This window comes from Temnothorax americanus, unplaced genomic scaffold, assembly GCF_048541705.1.
Source record: "Temnothorax americanus isolate GAGA-0224 unplaced genomic scaffold, ASM4854170v1 Scaffold17, whole genome shotgun sequence".
NCBI classification, from domain to species: Eukaryota; Metazoa; Arthropoda; class Insecta; order Hymenoptera; family Formicidae; genus Temnothorax; species Temnothorax americanus.
The window spans coordinates 2,714,153-2,735,285 of NW_027509307.1; the positions used below are offsets into that span (position 1 = coordinate 2,714,153).

Here is a 21,133-nt window from a genome sequence, read left to right on the forward strand (position 1 = left end):
TTCAACATTGTTATCCAACACATTATCGTCAATGCATAACAATTTCTAAACTAAACATATTGTTGGAAAATATAGATGATATAATCGATTATTTGAAGAAATATTTTCTATAATAAGGTGATCCTAAAGCCGTGATCCTAACCGGTTTTTTTCTTAGCACTAATCTTTTAATTGGCTTTATAGAAATACAAAATTCTTGTCTAGAATTAAAGTACGCATCACAAAATCTAGGTCATGGTGGTCGAATTTATATCAAAAACAAAAAAAAAATATTTTTTGTTATACGTGACGACCACCATTGCACATATAAATTCGACCACCATGACCTAGATTTTGATGCGTACTTTAATTCTAGACAAGAATTTTGCATTTCTATAAAGCCAATTAAAAGATTAGTGCTAAAAAAAAACTAAAAAAAACCGGTTAGGATCACGGCTTTAGGATCACCTTAATCGTGATAAAAATGTAACATAGTACATATTATATATATTAGAGTATATAATATATATTATAATATATATTTTCTTCTTAATGTTATATATGAACTTTCATAAACAGCGTTTTCACGATCAGAATAAAAAATCATCTCAATTTATTGAAAAAATACTAAAAAGTATGTGAACTTCAACTAGAACTCCAGAAGATCTCCGTACATCGACAAGATATTACGAGGATGAATTTAGTCCAGAATATATCTCGACTCCAAAAAGAACTATACAACAAGATTATCAACATCCTATTCCTCGAACCCGTTTAAGAACTACTCCACGTAGACTAGATCTTACAACTGGAGTGGCCATTGTTCCACGGCGAATCGATTGTAAATAGAAAATTCATGTATAATATGTAATAGTGCATTATCATATAGATATAATGCAACAGTTAGTTTTGTTTTCTTGACACAAACGTGCTTCCAAATCAAAACTTTCTAATTTCTGCTGAAACTAATCAATAGGAAAATATAAAACAATAATTTAATCTAATCGTTTAATTAATTCTGATTTTCAGTCGATGCAGCATCAGATGTCGAGGATACTGAGGAAGATATGGGCGGCAAGTTACATCATGATCGATGCATATTCAGATATGTAAATAATTTACACAAAATCGTTATATTTTTCTAGAGCTAGCAAGAGAAACATTAGAACGCTTGAGAAATGCGGCACAACGTCCGATCCCTATCTCCGAATCGACTGTTGCTCCTGAAACGTATAGATTGAGACGTACAAGAGCGACACAATATCCAGGAGACTACGGAAGACAATACCCTAGAATGGTTAGAGTTACACCTTGCGGGAAATGCTTAAGAGTAAATAATTTAATGCATCATCCGTCTTACGATACACAAATTTTTATATAAATTTAATATGCCTCGAATGAAAAACCAATGCAAATCTTCAAATTTGAATTAAAATCTATATCCCGAGAATATTTCTGACCAAGTTTCCTAAAGCAAAGTGTGTGGTCATCGCGATCAAAGCTGACCTAGAGCTAGCCTTCCTATACTATTCCAAGCGCAGTTTTGGCTACCCTTTCTTCCGCCCATAAATTCGTTTTCTTTGATTTTTACCCATGTTTGCGTTTTGCGTCACTGTTTTGCTTCCTCATAGAGGAAGCTTTGTAATGGTGAAAAATTTTTTTTTCGAGATTTTGATGGAAATAGGTTTAGAATGTTCTAAAATGTCGAAAAATCATATTAGTAAAAAATGTCCGGAAGTATGTATGTATGTGTGTGTGTGTGTGTGTGTGTACGGATTTTTGTACACGCATCTACTTCTACAATTTTTTAGATACCAGTTTGAATTTTTGCACACAAATAGAGTATTATAGAAAGTATGTCCTCCTCAAATTTTATTGAAATCGGTCTACCGGTATAGATTTTATGCAGATTTTCCTTTTTTTGAAAAATGTGTTTTACGCTGCCGCTTTCTCAATATTTGAGATAGCGATTTATTTTTAATTTTATTATGTTTTCCAGTTTTTTCTACCCCTATATTTCATATATAATTCATTAAAATTTGATTGATCAGATCTCGTATTACACACATTTGAAATTTCGAAGAATTTGTACATACATAGAAGCTTTATAAAACTTGATCTGATCAACCAAATTTTAACCAATTATATATGAAATAGGGGTAGAAAAGACTGGAAAATATAATAGAATTAAAAATAAATCGCTATCTCAAATATTTATAATATCGGGCTGATTTTTTTTATCGATAAAGTATTGTTTTAGTTTTTAAGTGGACAAGTATTTTTAGTATTTTTTAGTGAATGTATATAATTATTTACGCAGTCCCCAAAAGAGTTAAGTGTGAAATCAGAACCTTTGCTAACAAAGCTTCCTCTATGAGGAAGCCAAAACAAATAAATACCGATAATTATACCTCGAATAAAATAAAAACTTGCACACTTAGGAACTATGAGGAAGCAATGTGCAAGTTTCTACTTGCACAATTAAAAACTACGAGGAAACAATGTGCAAGTTTCTACTTGTGTTTCCTTGCCCTACATTTAGACGAGAAGACAAAACTCTTTAAATCTACTGTGATGAATAAATTAAAAATCTGTCTATATAAATTACTAAATTATTAGGATACTTAGTTAACGTAAAATCGCTTATTTATCAATTCTACTCTCTTAACAGATATAAAAGCATATCAAAGTAACTACTGAGATGCAATCAACTAATCTACACAAGTATGTACACTCTGCACAGTATATTTGATTTATGTGTAAATATGATTTATTAGTAAACGCTTGAATTTTATTCAAGGTGGTGCAACGTACGCACAACACATGGAAAAAAAACCAGAAAAAATCCATGGCATAAAGAATAGTCGTGCGACGCAGCAGTTTTAATTGCAACAAGAATCCGCGTCCTGTTTCAAAATTCACGACCGCGGATTGTGTTTTCACGCAAGTACACACGGATCAGCGAAGTTGGCCCATCGCTGGACGTAAGATCGTTCGTGTTTGAGAATGTTTAATGCATGGACCGCGCGGTCGTAGGTAGGTGAACGGTTAACCGATGTTTGTATGGCTGTACTCCCAGCACAGATCCCGGAACACCGAAGATATCGTAGAAGTACTGCGCAAACACTCCGACTGACTGTTTCTCAATCAGAGTCGCGTATACGGAAGGCGCACGGTTATAGCAGCACTCGGTACACGCCTGTTTTCACGGTCATCCTATTTCCAAAGTGCGCAATTTGTCATCGTATAAAACATAGCTTAAAATATACTCAATTTTAAAGATGCGACTATATCTCCATTCGAAAATGAATAATTCATCCAGCTAATAATTGCAGAAATTGATCGATTAGAACAGTTATCGAAAATAAAATACTTGAACGATAAATTGGATTAATTAAAGTCTATCATACACGTAACATGATTGATAGGTAGAGCGTAATGAGACAAATCTGAAAACTCAGATTAAACAAGAATTTTTCGCTGCAAATTAACGTTTATGAATAATATTCTTTAAGATAAAATCTTATCATAGAAAATTAATTAGATATAATAATATTTTATCATTTTTACATTCTCCAAGATTGATTATATAGATGCTCAATTATATCGAATATTAAATAGTGTTCAGGGACTAGTTTTTGTTGAGAAGAAGATTAATATTGACCCAGGAATACATTCCTATACATGCATTATCATTTCTGACCAAGGATGTCCGATCAATTCGGCGAGTTCTCGGAAGAACGCGTTGTGTTGGTATTTCGCGCGAAATCACCTTTGAGCATCATTGCCTGGTATCGCACGGAGAATGGATGGCGCGGCGCGTGCACGGACGAAACGGGCACGCGAAGACGCGGAGGACGCGAGTGGTGGCGAATTTACGTAATGAAGCGATCGCCCGGGTGGTCCCGAGCGTGAGACGCGCGTACGCACGTTCCTTCGTCGTTCCCGATGCGAGACGCTTGCCAAGATGGAGAGAACAAAGAGAGGCGAGAGCACAGAAATCTCTCCTCTCTTTCTCCTCGAGGACGACTTGTAGCTCCAGCGTCGTTCAGCTCTCGAGCCGCAACGAGCCGAATTAACGGCACCGGAAATACGAAGCAACGTGCACGCGCTCGGACGCATTATGCGCATGGAAGAGAAACGCGCGCTCGCGCGTTTACCACCCACAATCATTTGCTAAAACGTGCCTCTCCCGTGATTTCCACGCGGCACGCACCGTCGGAGTACCGCGGCCCCGTGAGACGCCACACGTCAGAATATTTGAGATGGGTTCGCCCCGAGCGCCAAGGGAACCAATCGCCAATCTTTCGGGGAAACATCGTCGAAGTTTATATATGTTCGCGCGATCATCAAAAGATTATCCCACCCCTTCCAGTAAAATATAGATTTCTTGAATACAGGAGAACTCTTAAGACTCTTTAATTACGTTTGGCTTGTTAAAATTCTTAGCAGAAGAACAAGATATACCGCATATGCTATTTTAATATCAGTAGCTGTAATTCGAGTGACAATCAAAGAAATGCCATCTAATAATGTTAATTACATTAATAATGTTAATAAATTAAATTTTATTTCTAATAAAATATCTCAGTATATCTTACAATAATAAAACCGATCCGATAGATACTTAGGAAAAATGGGCAAAAAAACCATGCGCGGCTTATACAAGTATAAAAAATCCGAACCGTTACTGCAGTTCTAGAATCGTGCATCAGGCTCACATTGCGCACGCTTGTGTTTCAATTAACATCATGGTTCACGTGAAATTGCTTAATCCGCCACACACGAGACTAATGAACCGCTATCAACGTGATTATCGTTGGTAACCGAAAACGTTTACGGAACGAACACTACCAAATAACGGCTTGCATGTTGCGGGAACCAAAACCACTGCCTAATAATTTCTTGAAAATAGTAACATTAACGTTCTATTTGCGCGGCACTTATAAATAACAGACCATATTATTTAATGCCAAATTACAAATTTATTTATTACCTATATATATATATATATATATATATATATATATATAAAATATCAATCCTAAATATATATATACATGCGTAAATCATAACTTAATAATTATACAGAAAACTAAAACTCCCAATGTTGGACACAAACTAATAATATGAAATTGCCTTTACGAAAAACGATATAATTTACGATATGATTTATGTCTTTATTTTACATCTTTTTATTAACTTTCCCATTAAGTAAATCAGTTATCGATTGTTGCCATGAACCCCGTTAACCGACCACTCAAAGAACGCAATTAGCCGCGTGAAATTTAAGACTCCGTCCCGAGCGAGAGTAATATCGTCCGTTCTTTCTCCGCGATTTCTCCTTTAATCACCAATCGTCAATCCTGAATACTGCGCTGCGAAATAAGGGGAAACGCAGTTTCCTTCCAAATATCATTTTCGAGTGTCAACAAGCGTATGCGCCCGCTGTAAGGCTATTTTTGGCACGTTCGCTTTTGGTGCTTCGTAGACGCATTCGCGAAGATATCCTTGAGGCAAAGGATCAACACTTTCGATCTTCCAGACGCGTGACGACCGCGAGACGCGCGAAAGAGAAGAAATTCCGGCCAGTGTAAGTTAACATTACTGCCTGATAAATTCCGCTGATACGAGCACCACGACCTCCGAAGGATGGGGCCAAAAAGACAAATAGGAAAAATTCAGAGAAAGGTCGACTCCAAAAGGTGACCTCCTTGCCATCTCCTTGCGCGATGTCTACGTTGGTTTCGCCTTGCTCACCAATCTCACCTTTTCGTCCACCTCCGCGTTTTCGTCAGAGTTCAAGGATATCTAATAGGATATTAAACGGCGCCTAGTGTTTTTTCACCCCTGGAAGCACTCCGTTCTGCCTCTTTCACCATTTGTCTTTCTCTCTTTCTCCCTATATCTCTATTTCTTCCTCGTATCGGCCTCACAACGGCACAGCGCCGGTAACCGATCCAATCCTATCAAGGATGCAGTTAATTACACGTCGCGCAACAGCCGAGCTACAAAGCCATCAGGTCTCACTCAAAGAGATCAACAAAAGAGTAGCGCGCCGAGACCAGACGGGCATCCGCACGATAGGCTATTCGCATACCTGTCGGCTATTAACCGCTGATGCGAATCACCGTTTTATCCTCGAATTATACAAATCGGGCCGCGTCCTTTGTGCGGGCCGATCGACGACCGAGGGAGGAGAGCGAGAAGTCGGATGATCGCGCGAAAGGTCGTGCTTTGACCCGCTCGGCTGGCTCGCGAGTGGTCAACACATTGTTCCCGCGCATTAAAGAAATATATCTCACGTATTTATTTCCCACTCGATCGAACGAGTAAATAGTATTTAAATGTGGTAGTCGTCGAAAAATTCGGCCCGACGCGACGTGACGTCGTTAAAAATTTACGCGCGTGTCATGTTCTTCGCGCGACGCACTTATGCGAATGTTTTTAGTAGCGCCTTCGCCGCGAGAAATAATTGCGTCGGATATCGCCGTAGAACGTCTTCATATTTCTCCACGAACACAAACATTTCCCAACACACTTGGGAGCGGACACTGATAATTAATACTTTTATTATCGTAATAATAAATAGTTTTTATACGTCGTAAGAAACTGCCGCTAATTACGGCGCTCTTGCATTACTCTTCCTCGATCGTATAACGCAATCCTTACACATTATCCGACCGTGTAGCACTTAGGGATGTCCTTTGCACACACACGCACACGATAACGGAGAGAGAGACAGGAGACGGAAGACGAGCAGGAGAGTATGGGTACGGTGCACAATGTTCGGTAAATCATTGGACGTTTATTGCAGTTAATTAGTCGACTGACCAGCCCCGTCGGACTACTTTGCATGTACCATTCGAAGCAGAAGAGCTACACACGTGCGCGTGATGGCGCCGTACAAAGGTTAACACGCGTCTCCATTCCGTACGAGTAAAGTACGAAGAATTGGACGTTATCTTGAACATCAGAATTTCGGGAATTTTATTCAACCCGTTTCGGCTACTTAACGACCATTGGATGAGAATTTTAGTAATTGCATCTTTTCTCTTCGTTCAAGGACTGCAAGGTCCTTCGTGATCGATTAAGATAAGCGGAATTGTTATAGTTATTGATATTCTATAATCTATATCAATAACCAGATAAATTTTTATAAATTTCTTACTTTCTAAAAGTATAACGATAATTTTATAAAAACAAAAAATACTCTGCCCTCATTTAAAATATTTTTTTTAAGTAAAAAAAATTAAAAAATGCAAATTTTTTTTTACAGTTTTAATATTTTATTATCGTTAAAATATCTTTAAAAAATATAATGTAATAAAATAAAAATGCAGTTTTAAGTATCGAAAGAATGCCTAATATATTTTAACCAAAGATGTCAAAAGACACAACGAAAACTAGAAATTTCTTCGTCATTTGAGAAACCACGTTTATCTAATAATATTATTGAGCGTGGAGTTGCAGATCACAATTGGCAAATAATTAAAGCCAAAAAAATTGTCGAGATACTCGTAACTAAACTCATTCCTCGCTGCAATGTAAAACTAAGGTATTCCGAATAATAGTGTAACACGATTCGCTGTATAGCTGACGCTTTACGGTCAAAATTAGTGAACGAAAATATCCAAAAAAGGAGAGAAAGAGAGGAAGAGAGAGAGAAAGAGAAAGAGCGATGAGCGATAAATTTCAGACGCGATATTCGCCCCTGGTTTCTCGACGGCGGAATGCCGAGAACCAGAAAAACGGTACATGCCGGGCTCGGCTTCCTTGTTAAAGTAACATGATTTGCAGGCGAATGATTAACCGGCCGTCACCTGCGCTATGCGAATCGCGCGCTGATCAATCGCCAATCGCCATGAAAGGATAATAAATATGAAATACGATTGGCATTAAGCGAGAGGTTAACGCAAGTCGTACCAGAAAAGGTTCACGTTGTCTTGCACGCGTGCCTAACATTAAATCGAATGGATTATTGTTAGATTCAATGGAGAGCCATTCCATGTCAGACTAATCTTTTTTTAAGTACACATAAATAATTTTCCTGAATTTTAATCAATTTCAAATATGTTACGACAAAAGAAGTTTTGAGACTACATATATCTGCAAAATTCGCAATTTTCAAAGATGTATTTTAAGCAAACTGAGACTTTTAATGATCAATATCATACATTTATCGAGCCAATATAAATATCACGAGCACCGTTATGTCATTGTTTTATATAATTGTATCTAGCATTGTAAATAAAATCATTCGCATACTTACTTTTCGATTATATCCCTAGTTGGTATCTTCCTCCCTGGAATAGCAATCTTCTCATATTTAATACCAGCGTTTGTAAATTCCTGTAACAGAACCGTTAACAACAATGAACAATCGCATGCATATGTGACGTTGCGTAATAAAAACATAATATTCTCCGTCGCATGAAACGCAGATGCATTAATAGAACGCGTATTGAATTGAACACGCGTATAATCTGATCGACCAAGCTATTGTCCTGTTAAACCGCCCAGGCGCACTCATTAGCATCGCTAATTATCACACGTAAAACCGTCAATTACAAACAATGCGGATAATCATACGTTTCTGAGTGCGAACGTGTTATTCAAGTACGACGTAAACTGAACGTTCGGAAATCGAAACAACTGATCATTAGATACAAAATTTGCAACGGCGGAAAGGAAAAATACTCTGTAGACTAATCGACACGAATGAAAGAAAGATTCACAATCATTTGTATCTCGAAAAGAATTATTTGATACCCGCGTGTCCGCCTAGAAGCAACAACGTATGTTGCATATTCATGAATCTCGCCATTATCTGTCTCTTGGTTGGGTTGGTTGGTTACTTCGAAACGCACTATTAACAAATTTGAACCGAAATAAGCTACTGAATATAATATAAAAATAAATCGTTGCGAAAAAATATGAATACCATGAGACAAAAATTAATTAAAAAAAGGAGCAATATTATGTGCTCCGTTAACATTTATCGTCATCTTTAAAAAATGCCGTTTAACAATAACAATAATAACACAGTAACTCTAACCTGAGTGATGTCAGATAACAGTTACGACTAGTTTTTCCACTCTGATGACAGATCACGTCATAATAATCAATCTTTTCGACTTTGCTTTTAGCGAGATATTAGAAACTCAATCCTGGTGATCGTGCACTATTGCGCTTAATGGCTATATCGAACCTATTTTCTTTTCTCGGACCGTCGATAATACGCAAGAAATTCTTTCGCACGTTCAAGAATATCTCCGATTTTCAATCTTAATAAAAGCAAAGTTACAAGTTACTTTACAATAAATCAGAAGGAAAGAAAATTAATTCTCGAGACGAGAAATTTTATAATAACACAATTACATTTATAAATAATTCTCTTCATATAGGAGAAATTCTCTAACCGTATCTAATGGGGCTCATCGTATTTCTGAGATTTTAAGAAGAAGAAGATAGAAAACTCAGCGTGCACCGCGTACGCAAACAGCAAGAGTTTTGTATATGTAAATATACACAAAACTGGGAGAGTAAAAGACACATCTAACGATAAAATCTTTACGAACCGGTATGCGAGGTCCTTTGTCTCTACAATCTTGTTTTCCCCCATGACATCGGCCACGGGCAGGAAAATTAAAGGACCGACTAAGCGCTTCATTATACACGTATAATGCGCTCTAATTAGGCGTGGGCGACACCGAGAGAGATCTCTCTGTTAATTATCGTTGCCCCGCAGCGCTATTGATGTTCACGGCGGCGTGTATAATGTTTTTTTAAAACATATATCCCCCTGGGATTCCTCACTCTCCTCGCGTGGCAAATGGCTGTCCAAACGTCGGTGGGGCCGGGGCAAAAAGCGGAGGAGCGACCGAACCGACTCCACGGCTTATTAATATAATTGATCGGTCTTTGGTCCTTCTTTCTGACAGCTGACCCAGAAAGCATCGCGGACACATTCCCGTTCGGCACAACGGCTCGGACCGGCAGTCAGTCAGCCGATCGAGTCGTTGTGGCAGCTGGCTATTCCAAAAATCTAATAATAAGTTCATTAGCTCCCGGCCCCTCTTAACCTCGCTACAAATTAGTCGGACCGCTCTCGGAGCGTTCTCAAGTCGGAAACTGACTCTGATGCGATATTAGAATGTCAAAGCGAGAACGAACGAAGAGGGGCAGATGAAACCGGGGAAGATATGATAGACGAACAACGATAACAGATAGTTGAACCGTGAAGTTTGAGAAAAGAAAAGAGAGAATTTGTATATCTTCCCGATCAAGGAATGCAGCAGGTGACAACTTGCGGGAGAGTGAAAAGAAAAGACGTCTCTCCATCTCGAGTTACTAAAAGGTAAGGGAGCGCGTGCATAAACATAGCAAATTACGGCTTGAAATTCGAACGATACGCGATATGTTTCCGCATTAAATTCATGTATAACTACATCAGTATTATTTCATCAAACGATATTGCCTGCGTATGGCGCCCCTTTTTAATCGCGTGTAACAATCTCAAATTTATTTATTTTCTACGTTACGTTCTGTAACATGTTTACAACATTTCTCTCAAAATTAGCGTGATTATCGGTATGTATTAATTATCGATTGTAGCTGTGTTCCTTTATTCACTGCCAGTACTGAAAATCTATAGTTACGTGACGCAAACTATATATTTTCAGCACTGCCAGTAAAAAAGGAACACGGGGTATGTAGAGCAATTATTGTTCACGTCGGTAAAAATCGATAGTACTGTTATGCTAAAATCAAATTTCTGCTTTGTATCCCTTACCTTTTTGTCATAGTAGCGATAAGTATTGGTCAAGTCGACGATATACTTGAGATGAGGAAAGGCTTGCAGCAAATTTGCGGTAGTAAATCTGCAACAACGGACACATGGCCGGATTATAATGTGCGCGCTGAGTGGTGTTTCGATTTATCAATCGCTCGTAAAATGCCTGCGCTACTTGAATCATAAAACGACGTCTTTCTTCGTTTATAGATATAAAGAAGATAGGAGAATCTAGTCGGTTAAGACGGCGTACACAGAGGGAGATTCTTCTCGAGGGGCGCGATCTGTACGACTGGATGATATATTAAGGAAAGCAAGGAATCTCCGAGGCTCCAAACGAAAGGGATCGGATTAGGCGGGGGTGTCGGCCCAAATAGTTTCACCATCCCTTTCGATATATCAAAACCTTTGAGACGTACCAGGTGCGTGCGTGCGTGCGTGCGTATTAGATACAGAAACGAGCACGACCACGCTTTACCCCGAATGATTTCCTATAAATAAACAACCCTCGCTCGTGTCCGCGCCGAAATGTTATTAAAAAAAAAGTTCGTGAAATTTATTAGGATACACTGGTCGATTTAAAAGCAATTAGCGGCGAGCTAATGTGACCCGGCAGATTTATGTAGCTGAGAGTTCTCGAGTGAGAAGTATCACGTCTCTCTCTTCGAACGCACCACTATATAATCATTACTATAATTTCCACGAGCGGCCACGATTTATCGACGAACGACTAATACTCCTTTCTTTTTTCTTTTCGCGCGTCGGGTTACCGCGACGCGACACCACTCCGCGTCGGATCTCGCTAATGTGCTTTAGTACGCGCGCTCATGCATCATCTCCTGTCTACAAGGAGAGAAATTCTGCACCGTGTTGTAAACGCGGTACAGATATTTGCGGAATGAAAGAGAGGCGGTTGGCTGGCGATGTTTACACGAGAGGTGTCCAAACGACAAGTCATCCCCGATACTCACCGTTGCTCCGGCTGCAGACTCTTCGCTATCGCCTGAAACAAAAAAGAAGACAACATTCATCACCGAGGAAAACGCCAGCGAGAAATAATTAATAACCCTTAGCTTAGCGACAGCCGCGACTGCAGCGGTGCTTCGGGAGAAACTTTAAACGGCATCTCTGAACGACTTCATCTCCGCGATGATTACCATCGCTGCATACCTTCGTCTCGTATGAGACCCGTACGGATGTATGTACAATATCGCAAGTCATTCCCTATTTCTGGTTAATTAATAGCGCAAGCTTAATAGACCGCACGAGACCATCGCGCGCCGCGATCACGGATCGCATATATCGCTAACGAATGATTGATTGACTCGAGTCTCACGTTAAATAACGATACGCGATGACGTCGGTGGTGAACAGTGAACACCGGTGAGAAACCTTAAAGGCACGCTCCCGCCACGGGCACGATGACTCGATGATTGTAACACCGGCACTTCTCGACAGAGAAGACACCGATATCAAAGATATCGATATTTTATGATGAGCATCTTTGTGAGATTTTGAAGATTATTTGCAACAATTACATCGTTGAATATGCTCGTTACTCAATCCATTATATATTCAGAGATGCCACAGAAAAATCTAACACGCACGTTTTAGATTAACAGGCGTAGAATACGGTGCAAGGTAAATTGAAACTTTCGTTAATCGGCTTGTAACGTCGCACCCGCTATGGGTGGGCTAATGGTAATTACGGGTTTAGACGTGGCTATCTCTCCGATTGGCTATAGGCAGAGAGATCGTATCTACGGATGAGTACGGAATGAGTATCGGTCGCATTAATAACGGACTCGTGGTATGGCTTTTGTGTCCGACGTAATAATCCGACGTTGACTAGGCGTGAGATATTTCCCTACCCTGTTTTATAACCGCTTCTGTTGCTCGTACGTTTCACTTGAAGTGTAATTTCGCGATTTCATAATTAACACAACATATAATTCATGAAAGGCATACATTAGATATGTGTATGCTTATGTACATTATGAAATGTATAAACTACTTGCATTCTCTGAGTGCATTTCTATTAACAATTAATCAAACGCGATTCAATAAATAGTCCTGTTTTGATTAATGTAATTTTATATACGTTTTAATGTAACTAACGTAAAATAGCTTGTCTTTAACATCGCGAATGGTAGCAGTGACTGTAATATTATATAATAATTTAGTAATTATGTGTGATGTGTATATATGATGTAAGAACATGAGATTAAAAATTCACAACGAACAATGCTATGACGCAATGGTGGCTGGCGAATGCCAGCGTGCATGCGCCTCGCCTTTGACGAGTCGGGATTCGCGTATTTACGCTCCAAGTAAGGACAGGAAGGCGCGAGGTAAATGCAAGGATTTACGAGCCTTCTCGGGAGAGGACATTCGCGGCACTCCTCGACGGAAAGGAATACTCCGGGAACGCAAACCAACGGAGAAGAATCGAAAGGAGAGAAGGAGGAGAAGAGAAGAAGAAAGATAGAGGATATACAGGTAGCTTTGGACCACCTGCGAAATTTACTAACCCCACTCGCGCCAGGGGCAGTTTATTTTTCGCACGATACACTCCGTTGCTCGCAGTTGACAGCCGGATCGTTCTCTCCGCTGATTCCGCCATTCAATTTCACGATCCTTAATCTAATATATAGGCCCGTCTAAATCAGGATTATCGGACCGCGCCTGCATTGTGTGAATCTTCCTGACGGTTCGCACGAGTTCACGCAGTATCCGTCGTGCGTCGGAAAGCTTCCTGCTATACCTCCAATTTTCATTCTCTAGCAAATGCCACTAGCTTCGGAATCATTTCTGTTTCTATGATTACTTAAATACGTAAAATAACCTTACGTATATCGATTAAAGGGATTAAATATTATTTCATGTTTCCACTGTACTCTCTGTGGTAGCTAAATTTTTTATCTCAAGAAAAATTATATTTAAAAAATATATAATTTATATATATATATATATATATATATATATAGAATATCAAAGGATTGAATGTATATAAATAGAATAAAACTTAACTCCACTGAAAACGTACCAAAATGTTTTTACATATTGATACATAAATGCAACTGTATATCATTATTCAATGAAAAATTTGCGCAGGTCGTAAAAATTCGTAAAAATGAGTGTTGATCAAGCGCAAGGAGGTACAAAGCCATCGAAAAAATGTGATCTTGGCGCACGACGTAGGCGTTGGTCAACGGTAGGTATCGATGATATTTATTGGAAATATTTACGAGGGGTGAGCTTCCACGCCTTTGCACCGAGTGGGCCGTAATATTCCCAAGGTCCTTGCCTGGTCATTCGAAGTGGACGGCGTAATCTCGGCGAAACTGGCGTGAGAACTTTTGGCGTAAACAGGGGGTAACCGCAAATTCATATGCGATGTATCGATGACAATATGATTGAAGTTTTCTAAACGGTCTATTAGCAAATCGCTAAAAATTATTACAGTTACGTACACGTATATCTACCTACATATTTTCTAAAAAAAATATAGAAAAATAAAAATGTCTTGGTTCTTCTGTGTCTAACTTTTAAAGTTGTAAGTGTGAGAAATAAATCGGCAACAAATAAAAAAAAATATCTAGATAAGAACTCCATTAATTATATCAAAATTCTAAAAATAGGATGCTAATTTTGTAAAAATAAACTTGTAGCAATACCTCTCGTGTCTCTCCAAAAGGCACAATACATCGTAATAGCGAAGCAAAAATGGTCCAATGCAAACTAGGACGGCACAGCAATTCAAAGGGCGATGTAAACAATGGCGAGCGAACAGAAGCACTTTCGTAACGGAAATAAGCGAAACGTCGTCAAATTCCACGTGTCACTAAGTTACCGTATACTCCGTATTACTCCATGAATTGCTCGTAAACATCTAGTTTCCTGAATGGCCGAGCGTGAAGAGTGAACCAGGCAGAACATTGCCATCAAGCTTTGTCCAAAAAATTATTGTATCTCACTTAACACGCTCATTCTCTCAAAAGTATCGTTCGAGATTATCTTCACAAACAAGCGTTGTTCAAAGCTTATGTGTTAATTGCTGAGAATCATAGTGAAACACGCTATTTTGAAATACAACGCTCAATAAGTGATTAAATCATTTTATGTCATCAAAAAACTCTAATCAACTCCATTTAACTCCATATAATTATCCAAGATCAATTTTTTTTATATGCAAAAATTACAGTAATTAATTTTATTAATTAACCTATTAGAGATTTCTTAGAACGGATTCTAATTTGCAAAATTATATATCAGATTTATAATACTTGCCCTAAACTTTGAAACTTTATATTATAGGAAGAATTATCTAAAATAAGAAAATATAATGCATAGATTGATGAACGAAGCCTATAAAAAACGAGATGGAGAGAAAAAAGGAAGTCGACAACCTGCGAAAGGAACATTTTACTGCATGAGAGAACGAACGACATTTCTACGCGTTCATATAGAGCCACGCAGAGAAGCCATATAGACTGCTATATGACCATCTCGAGCTGATATATGCGCGACATTATTCGTATCCACTTACTTCCTCGTTTGGCAGAAGATTCGAAGCGATCTAAAATAGGTCACCTACGCGAACAGAAGACATGTACGACAACACGACGCGACGTGTCGCGTCGTTTGCTATCGTCATCGTCAATGATTTTTTTAGCAGTCACTGAAAGATGCATCATCAACTACATATGAATTCGAGAAACGTTAAAACCTCTGAATTTGAGAGTAAAAATAAATCTCTCTCCGCATCTTCACTATTAATTACGGATTTAAGTTTCGGCGTAATTAAGTGTCAATTATATAATTATATAATTTGTCGTTCCCGATTTTAATCTTCTATCGTTGAAATGACCGATAAAATCACATAATTTATTTGAATAGATTATCTTTTAACACGTGAGAAGTAATTTTAGTTGCATATGATCTTGGATAACAAATGAAACGTGAATCCATCAATTTCCACCTTCCGCGTGCGCAGTAGGTAAACTATTTTAAAAGTAGAATGCCTCTGCGAGGATCTGTGAAAATTGATTCTCTCTCCGGCCTTCTTTAATAATCATACCTCAGTTCGATATTTCGTGGTCCTTTTACGATTTCACGATTTTCGAAAAGATCCAAAGCCGATCGATACAACGTCGATTAGCGACCACTCCTCAAACCCCATTGTGTCCAGTGAATTGACCATTAGCGGGGTTCCAAGAGATATCATCGGCCATTATACGGCGGTAAAATACAAGGTATCTCAAATAAATTTTTTTCTGAGTTTTACGTAAAAAATTTACGAACACAGATAATTCTGAAACAATATTATGAAATCACACGTGCCGGATTCGTACGTGAGAAAAGATCGAGAAAACGATTTCGGAAGAAAGGTGCCAAAATTCTCCAAGACACAACGAGGAGCGAGGAGATAAATTGAATCGTTTGTATCAGCAATATGTCAAGGTTTATTCCTTAACGCGGGTGCTGCAAGCGCTCGGGAATTGATTATAGGCATCGTATTACCGCGATACGGCGGCGTAGCCTCGCCATTCTGTGTAGATAACGAATTAGTACCGCTCCGACACGTGGCTTTATAGACTACCATCCGCGCGCCGCGTGTTTCCTATCACCGACCGAACGCTCGGGCACAGCACGGCGAAAGTCGGGGAACATGTTACCCGACCATGTATAAATAATAGGGCCGCGTCGGCAGTCGCTATAATTCAATTCACACCTGATAACCGCGACCATAGAATTTCCATATTACAGGCCGTAATAAAATTAAAAATATTTTCAGGGCGGTCCGCGCGCCCCGGGGGGTCCGCCTCTCCTTATTCGTGCCCCGGCAGACGGAGAATTGCGATCCTCCACGTTCGCCGACATCACGAATTTGTTCCCCGAATTTGTTTCTCGTTGTCGCCGGTGGTCCGTCGTCGGCTGTGACATACGAGGGAACGCATGCAAAACGATACCGCGAGACCGAAATATTTATATCGCCAGATCGGGGCGATATTAGACGCTAGACAAGTAATTACAATGAATCTTACGGATGAATGATGATCTATTTGCGAGACGCGTTCGGCAAGAAGCTAATGAATATTTGCGTTTTCTATCGTCATGTTTTATTATGAGCGACGCGTAGACCGGAACATTGACTTATGGTCTACCATTAAATCTTAACAGACAATAATCTAATATATAATTTACCTTTCGTACTTTTTTCTTTAGTTTATTAGATCCCTAATGCACTCTGACAGTTGAAATTACATTATGAATACTGTGTTCTTATTACATATATATAACTTTAGAGAAATTGGTTTACTAAACTTTTTATTGCTTTGCCTATATTAGAATACAATAAATTATATTTGGATTATAAATTATTCATAAGATCGCTAGAAAATGCAATGCTAATTTAAAAATGGCAAAACAAACTATATATATAGACCGTGTAAGATTAATAAAAATCGATATAATCCATTTTCCACAGGAACAGTGTTGCAATATCGACACGATACGTACGGTCCCCCCTTTGTAGCAATCGCGATGTCGTCGACATGCATTAAAGGATATTACGGGCGGGCATTGCAGAAGGACGTTATAACGCTTTCGTGTGGGTAGCGCCGAATGGAGCCCTAGTAGACTCTCTAAAGCTACCATGCCATCATTTTGCGGCGTCGGGCTTCCGGTATATTCACGGCGCAGTTACAGCAAATGGCCGAAATGACTTATACCAGCATCGGCATTTCCTAGTCAGGATCGAACGACGCTTTTATTACGAAATTCTTACGGACGGATCATACAAGATCGTAACAATGCCCGCGGAGTCACATTAAGTCACCGACGATGACCGCTATTCCCGAAACGAGAAAGATCGCGGCAGCCCTTCATCTCTATCCACACCGTTTCTCTCTCTTTCTCTCCTTCTCTCTTTTTTTCTATACCCGGGTCATGCCCCTGAAGAACAGAGTCTCGTCGGCGTGTCGGAGGTTCCAATGAATTGATTGTTTTAGCTACGGGGGTGAGAATACATTATACATTAACGAAAGACCGGCGCGACCGAAGACAAGATTAACGACCCGCAGGTATTTATGGCCGTGACTTGTCGGGATCGTTTAAACAAATGTTTGTTTCTTGCCTCGGCATGACCCCGCCTCGTCAGTTTTTCGAGGAGGAAAAGAAAGGTAAGAAGATTTCCCGAAGATCTTAAGGTCCGCGGCAGCTGCTGATGGCGCCGTTGATGCCCGGTTACCCTCCCCAAAGCACACCCATTTGCAGTTGACTGACTTTGTATCTCCCTCTTTGTCTTCGTAATCCACCGTACCTCATCGCCGGTGCTTTTCGCCAAATCGCGCGTCTCGATGAAATTCGTTCGTGCGCAAGGGAAACAGATCGCGAGCAATGGTTACCGCGGAGATCGCCAGCTAAACAAATAATTCCTCCGATATTGCTCTATAACGCGCGTAACCAATCGCGCGGTCTCCCCGATAGATCCGACGCACCGGTTACGCGAAGATTTATAGGACATAAGCACCGCCTGCCGCCTTGCTGCGCCTTTTTCTCGAGGACGTTGGAACTAATCGACGATGCAACAGAACCGGTGGGAGGCGGCGACCGCGGGGCCAATAAATTTGGAAATTTCTTCACGTGTCATCCTCGCGTCCGGTGACGCTTTCGTAAACAGACGGGCGATCTCGCAGAAGGGAGGATCAGGCCCCCGACCACCCTGGATAGACCAGGTCCGCGCGAAGGAGCACGGAAACGGGAGGAACGGAAGAGGGAAAGAGAAACAACGAAGACCGGGAAAATCTCGACGGTGCAGAGAAGGGTGACGATAGCGGGAGTAGGACACAGAAACGGTGGGCGCCGGCTCATACGCGCGCCATTCACAGAAAATTTATATACCAGAAGCATAAAGCCAGCGCCGCGTCTCTCTCGGGCCGTGGCATCCAAATATCCACACGATCGTTCGTTCCTTTCATCCCCTCAATCTCTCTTTTTTCATCTTGCTCCCTTCCCCCTTCTCTCCCACTGTTTTGTTTTCTCTTTCTTTTCTTCTTCAGAGCTTGCGCGATACAATCCAAGCAATACTGCACTTCGTCACGTATAATGACGCTGGATATGGAATGGGAGAAATCGAGCGAAGAAAGAATGTAAAAGGCAAGATCGAGAGCGGGGAGGAGAGTACGAGTTGAGAAATAAAGGAAAAGTAATACCATTGCCTCCTCGATTCCCATCGCTCTGCGAGAACTTCCCGCGAAACATTTGCGGTCCATTATTTCCCCCGTACTCATATCAAAAGGGTCGGTGCATATACCGCAGAAATGGCCTCCTACGTCTCAACAATAGTTTCTAAAAAAAAAAAAAAAAAACTGATCGCTTTCAATTCGTTCGTTCACACTTTTAAGTTGCTGTTATATAAAATTTTATTTAACATTGTTTAAAAAAAATAGTTATCAAAAATTGTATCGCAGTGTATATGAGATAAACAGTATATGTACGCAATCTTTGTAAAAAAGTTGCTCTATCTGATGTCTATTTAAAATATTACCGCTTGTTTTTTCTTTTTTTAATAAAATATATTTATTATATATTAATCTACAAATATATATATATAAAATTAATTTTGTTATTTTATTTGTAGATAACATCCTACTTATTACAATATTTTACATATTTCAAAAGTTAAACAACTACATAAGAAAAACATGAAATCTATTTAATTTCGTAAATAGTGCAATCGATAAAATCATTTAATATCTCAAATTTAGCAGAGGAAGACTTATTTTCATGTTTTATAAATCTACATAAGAGTTGCGAATTTTAACTCTCAAATAAAACGGAATAATATCAACAAAAAGAAAAAGTAAAATGTGTGTGTGTGTGTGTGTGTGTGTGTGTGTGTGTGTCGGATGCATAGAATAATAATTATATATATATACACTACGCGTGAAAATATTTAAATGTATGACAATATTAAATTATATAGAAGTAAAATTGAGACTTGAGACTAATGATAACGTTTCCTTTATTTTAATACTAACATTTTATAAAGTTATTTTAAACAAATGTCTGTAGACTCCATATTCTTAGTAAACATGGAACTATGAATTTTTTTAGAAGTATTATTTATGTGAAAAATACACCTTAAGGTGCTAGTACAAAACATGCCAGATCGCATCAAAAACTGCGCGAGCCGTTGAACTGCACTAGATACAGATATGCTAACCGGTTGAGTATATCTTCCAGATTCTTTACGACTACGCGCGCGCGTCACCGCCTTGCTGTGCACGTACGTGTACAAATGGGCAGTACCTACGCGTAACGAAGCCTCGCAAAATGAGAGGAACAGCGGAACACGATCGGGTAAGGAGATAATGCTGGCTACTGCGAGATCTTTACTCCGCGGGCTTCCCGGAAAGAAAGGACCCCCCGAGATGAACACTCGCCATCTTATCTAGCGGAGATAGACCGTGGCCCAGCTACCATATCAGATGGGACACGATAGATGGGACGGCGTGACAAAAGTGTCCTGCACGTCGCGCTTCCCGCGCGATCATCCCCTTCAATGCGCGCACACCTGTATGAACCCATCCGCATCCGCACCGTGACAAAAACTTTTACTAACCAGTTAACTTGTTCTGTTCGGTAACGATACATATAGCGTTTGTTAATTTATATAAATCCACACCTAAACTGTGCTCCGCGTAAGTCAGGTAAAATTCAGGCATTAAAATATTACAGAGCGCTATTGCAGGACGCAAAAGTGAAGAGATCGATACACGTATCGTTATCGCGCACAAATTCCGTATACCGTTTCGTTTTCTATTTTAAAATCGAGCCGCCGAGTGTGACAATGTCAGATCGCGAGACAACGGTGTCGATAACAAATAAAATAACCAGCAGCGTCCAATTTAGTAAATGTTCAACACTTTCGCGACGTTCCGGCGTAGATAAAAACTAGTTTCATCAACAAATGACATGTTTATATGCTTTCTTCGGTGGCCGATCGGCGGAACTTCGAAAGCAAAGTCGTTCTGGCGCAGTGGGTCTCGGCGTGACGCACGACGACCCCTTTTAGAGGCGCCAGGCTGCTATAGAGAAAGAGCAGGAACGAGGAGGGCGAAGACGAAGGAGCGAAGGGCGAGCGCAAGAAGAAGAGAATGACGATGAAGAAGAAGGAGCAGAAGAGAAGAGAAGAGAAGAAAAGAAGGAAGGCGTTCCGACGAAACGGAGCGCGGTGTCGGATCTAGATAAGATCTTCGAAACGGGGATCAGTAATATTTTACAAAGTCATCGAAGTTGCTCGCTAACTTCGGCATAAATTACAATCGCCGTCTCCTTTTCTCCCGACCGCCT

General features: G+C 39.7%; 2 protein-coding genes across 3 annotated transcripts in view; one reads left to right on the top strand and one right to left on the bottom strand.

Annotated features, from left to right (window-relative positions):
* LOC143895768 (uncharacterized) overlaps positions 1-21,133 on the bottom strand; it is a 40,725-nt gene that overhangs the window by 12,015 nt on the left and 7,577 nt on the right. Inside the window, exons 3-5 of one of the 2 annotated variants that reach the window (XM_077403107.1) lie at positions 11,746-11,777; positions 10,775-10,862; positions 8,252-8,331 (exon numbers count right to left, since the gene is read on the bottom strand). In XM_077403107.1, coding sequence (XP_077259233.1) covers positions 8,252-8,331; positions 10,775-10,862; positions 11,746-11,777 — 200 coding nt within the window. The remainder of the gene's footprint in view (positions 1-8,251; positions 8,332-10,774; positions 10,863-11,745; positions 11,778-21,133) is intronic. The other variant, XM_077403108.1, reaches the window with a different exon arrangement.
* Positions 541-1,809, top strand: LOC143895770 (uncharacterized). The gene is made up of 4 exons (XM_077403116.1): positions 541-559; positions 641-820; positions 1,009-1,053; positions 1,125-1,809. Exons 1-4 carry the CDS (start codon positions 541-543, stop codon positions 1,358-1,360), a joined length of 480 nt encoding a protein of 159 aa, XP_077259242.1. The 3' UTR covers positions 1,361-1,809.